The sequence below is a fragment of the Chrysochloris asiatica genome, unplaced genomic scaffold (assembly GCF_000296735.1).
Source record: "Chrysochloris asiatica unplaced genomic scaffold, ChrAsi1.0 scaffold00441, whole genome shotgun sequence".
Lineage (NCBI taxonomy): Eukaryota > Metazoa > Chordata > Mammalia > Afrosoricida > Chrysochloridae > Chrysochloris > Chrysochloris asiatica.
The window spans coordinates 1090692-1094078 of record NW_006408959.1 but is presented as its reverse complement, the minus strand read 5'-3'; the positions used below and the strand labels follow the sequence as shown (position 1 = coordinate 1094078).

Sequence of the window (3387 nt, the reverse complement as noted above, 5' to 3'; positions counted from 1 at the left end):
GACTTGATAGCACTTGATAACAATAACACGACACTTTTCAGTCTTTAGCTATAATTTAAAAATTATATTTGATTATATACAAGGATTTTTCCTGTTGATATTTCAAGATTATTCAAATGATACTGAACATTTCTTTAGAACCACAAACATTTTTTTTAAAAAAGACTGTGTAGTTGGCAACAGCAACAGAGTTTGTACTTGAGCCCTCTAGCATGTCCTGGATATATTCTCTCCCCTGATTCTCTGGGAGGACGTGCACCTACCCAGCATTTTCCTGAAAGCTGTTGCCACATCTTTATTCCTCAAACTGTAAATGAGTGGGTTTAGCATGGGTGTGAGGATAGTGTAAAAGGCAGAAACAACTTTATCTTTCTCTGGTGTGTGATAGGAATGGGGCAGCACATTGGTGTAGAAGGCTGCCCCGTAGAATATGCTCACCACCATGATATGGGAGGAACATGTAGCAAAGGCTTTGCGTCGACCCTCAGCAGAATTCATCCGATGGACAGTAATCAGAATTCTTGTGTAGGAGACAGAAATGATGGATATAGGGATGAGTAACATCAGCACACAGCAGGAATACATGAGGGTCTCATAGAGAGAAGTATCTACACATGACAGCTTCAGCACAGCTGGGATCTCACAGAAAAAATGATTGATTTCTCGAGACCTACAGTAGGGAAAACTCATGGTGACAGGGGTCAGCATAAATCCATCCAAAGATCCACCAACCCAGGAACCCACCACCATATACAAACAAATTCTTCGGTTCATGAGGAGTGGGTACCGGAGGGGGTTGCATACAGCTACATATCTGTCATATGCCATAAGACCCAGCAGGAAGAATTCCCCTCCAATTAGTGTAAGGTAGAGAAATATCTGAACTGCACAGCCAAGGAAGGAGATAGTCTTTTCCTTAGACAGAAGGTCTTGAAGCATCTTGGGGACAGTAATGCAGATGTACACTGTGTCCATGATGGAGAGTTGGCTGAGCAAGAAGTACATGGGTGTGTGGAGACGAGAGTCCACATGAATAAGCAGAATCATGACCACATTCGCTGTTACAGCCACCACAAAAATGGAGAAGACAACTGCGAAGATAAGCCCAGGGAACATGGGATGGGTGATAAGGCCCAATAGGATGAAGTCAGTGGAGTTCTGCATTTTCATATCACATAATGGCTCCTAGAATGTCAAGGCAGAAAGTTAGTCATTTAAGTAATAATCTAAAATTCAGGGAGAATCAACTATGAATAGTATATTAGAAGCAGTGGAACAAAGGAAAATATATCAGCTTTGGTATCAGAATCACTCTGAATTATGATTTCACTATTAATTGTCTCTATGACATTGGATTTATACATTAATCTCCTAGCTAACTCAGTTTCATAGTTTGTAAAAAGATCATCATATACTTGCGGTTAGACTTTAGGCTACATATGAATGATATACAACATAATTTATAGTGTCCAAGTTTTAGAGTTTGCTTTATTTTTATTCTGAGCTGTGTTTTATATACATTATCTAATATTATCACTTAGATTGAAAGTTTCCTGAAATTAGTATCTGTGCTTTTTCCCCCCCTTTTTTTTTTTCTTTTGCAATCAACATATATGAGTTGATCAAAGTTAAATTGCTTTCTACCATTACATTGCTGGAGTCCTGGTGTGGTGCTGTGGGTTAATGCACTGAAATGCAACGTTGGTTTGAACTGTAAGGTGGGTGGTTCAAGCTCACCAGACACTCCTAGGGAATCTTATACAGAGTTGCTATGGGTCGGAACCGAGTTGATGTCACTTAACAACAACATTGCATTGTTAAATCGTACAAAGATGTCCATATTTGGTTTAATAAACTGATTGAACATATGGAGTTTATGGGTTCAGAGAATATTTAACTATTTTTGTCTAGTGCTTTCATTAAACAACTTTGTGAATGGTTGGATCATAAAGGATTAACCAGGTAGTACTGCTAACTGAATTAGGCATCAGGGACAACGTTGCCTTGTGGTCAAATGTGCAACAAAAAGAGTTCATGGTTTTGACATAGATCACTTTAAGGAAACACTTGCAGCCTGTTTCTTATCACAAGACAATTTGGAATAACATAAATCTCTAATGAGGACCATGATGAAATTTGTTCCGTAGGAGAGCTTTGGATTTATTGTCATGGTAGTATTTTTGATTGATACTGTTGTAAACACTGCCCAATCCTGGGACAACCTCACTATTGTTGCCATGTGTGAGTCCATCAACACTGTCACTTGGCCAATCCATCTCATTGGGAGTCTTCCTGTTTTTCTCTGACCCTTCACATTACCAAACATGATATCCTTCTCCAGCAACTGGTCCCTCCTGACAATATGTTCAAAGTATGAGAGACGAAGTTTGGCCATCTTGGCCTCCAAGGAGCATTCTGGCTGCACTTCTTCCAACACGGATCTGTTGGTTCTTTTGGCAGCCCATGGCACTTTCAGTAATCTCCTCCAACACCATAACTCAAATGCATCAATTCTTCTATGGTCTTCCTTATTTACTGTCCAGCTTTCACATGCATAAGAGGTTATTGAAAATACCATGGTTTGGGTCAGGCACACCTTAGTTTTCAAGCTGACATCTTGGCACTACAACACTTTAAAAAAGTCTTGTGTAGCAGACTTGCTCAATGTAATACGTCGTTTGATTTCTTGGTTGCTGCTTCCATGAGTGTTGATAGCTGATTCAAGAAGAATGAAGTCCTTGACACTGTAAGGCCTGCAAATACTGTAAGGCCTGCAAGTTTTGTACTTTAGCACTGCCTAACATCAGGGTGGTATTGTGGGTTAATGCACCGGGCTATAAAGACATTTGAACTACAAGGTCATAGCTGAAGCTCACCAGCTGCTCCTTGGAAACCCTATACAGGGCAGCTATGGGTCACACCCGAATCAACAGCTCTTAACAATAGCAACAACAACATCATCCAAGCATACCTGGTCACACAGTGGTTAAAATATTCAGTTACTAACTGAAACTTGGGAAGTTTTCATCAACCAGTGGTTCCATGGGAGGGAGACGAAGCAGTTTGCTTCTATTAAGTCTTACAGCTTTCAGAAGCATTAGTGTGTTTTGGATGTTGTTAAGAGATAGAGACCAAGAAAACGTTAAATCATGGAACTTTGAACAATAAAATGCAAAGTTGATTGAACTGCAAGGTCAGTGAATCAAATTCACCTGCTGCTCCTTGAAAACCCTATACAGGGTAGCTATGGGTTGGAACCAACTCGATGGCACTTCACAACAATTTGTTTGTAGTCCTGGTGTGGCACTGTGGGATAATGCACTGGACTGCAAGGTCCGTGTGAACCCCAAGGTCTGTGGTTCAAATTCACCAGCAACTGCTTGGAAA

At 40.3% G+C, this 3387-nt stretch overlaps 1 protein-coding gene across 1 annotated transcript; it reads right to left on the bottom strand.

Moving 5' to 3' along the window:
• Window positions 1-207: 207 nt before the first annotated feature.
• LOC102823203 (olfactory receptor 2T2-like) lies at window positions 208-1170 on the bottom strand. Its single transcript, XM_006877091.1, has one exon. The coding sequence runs from the start codon at window positions 1168-1170 to the stop codon at window positions 208-210; it is 963 nt and encodes a 320-aa protein (XP_006877153.1).
• Between the last annotated feature and the right edge of the window lie 2217 nt (window positions 1171-3387).

What these genes read in the sequence shown, in the direction of transcription:
- LOC102823203 (XM_006877091.1), bottom strand. Translation starts at nt 1,170, where the DNA reads ATGAAAATGCAGAACTCCACTGACTTCATCCTATTGGGCCTTATCACC.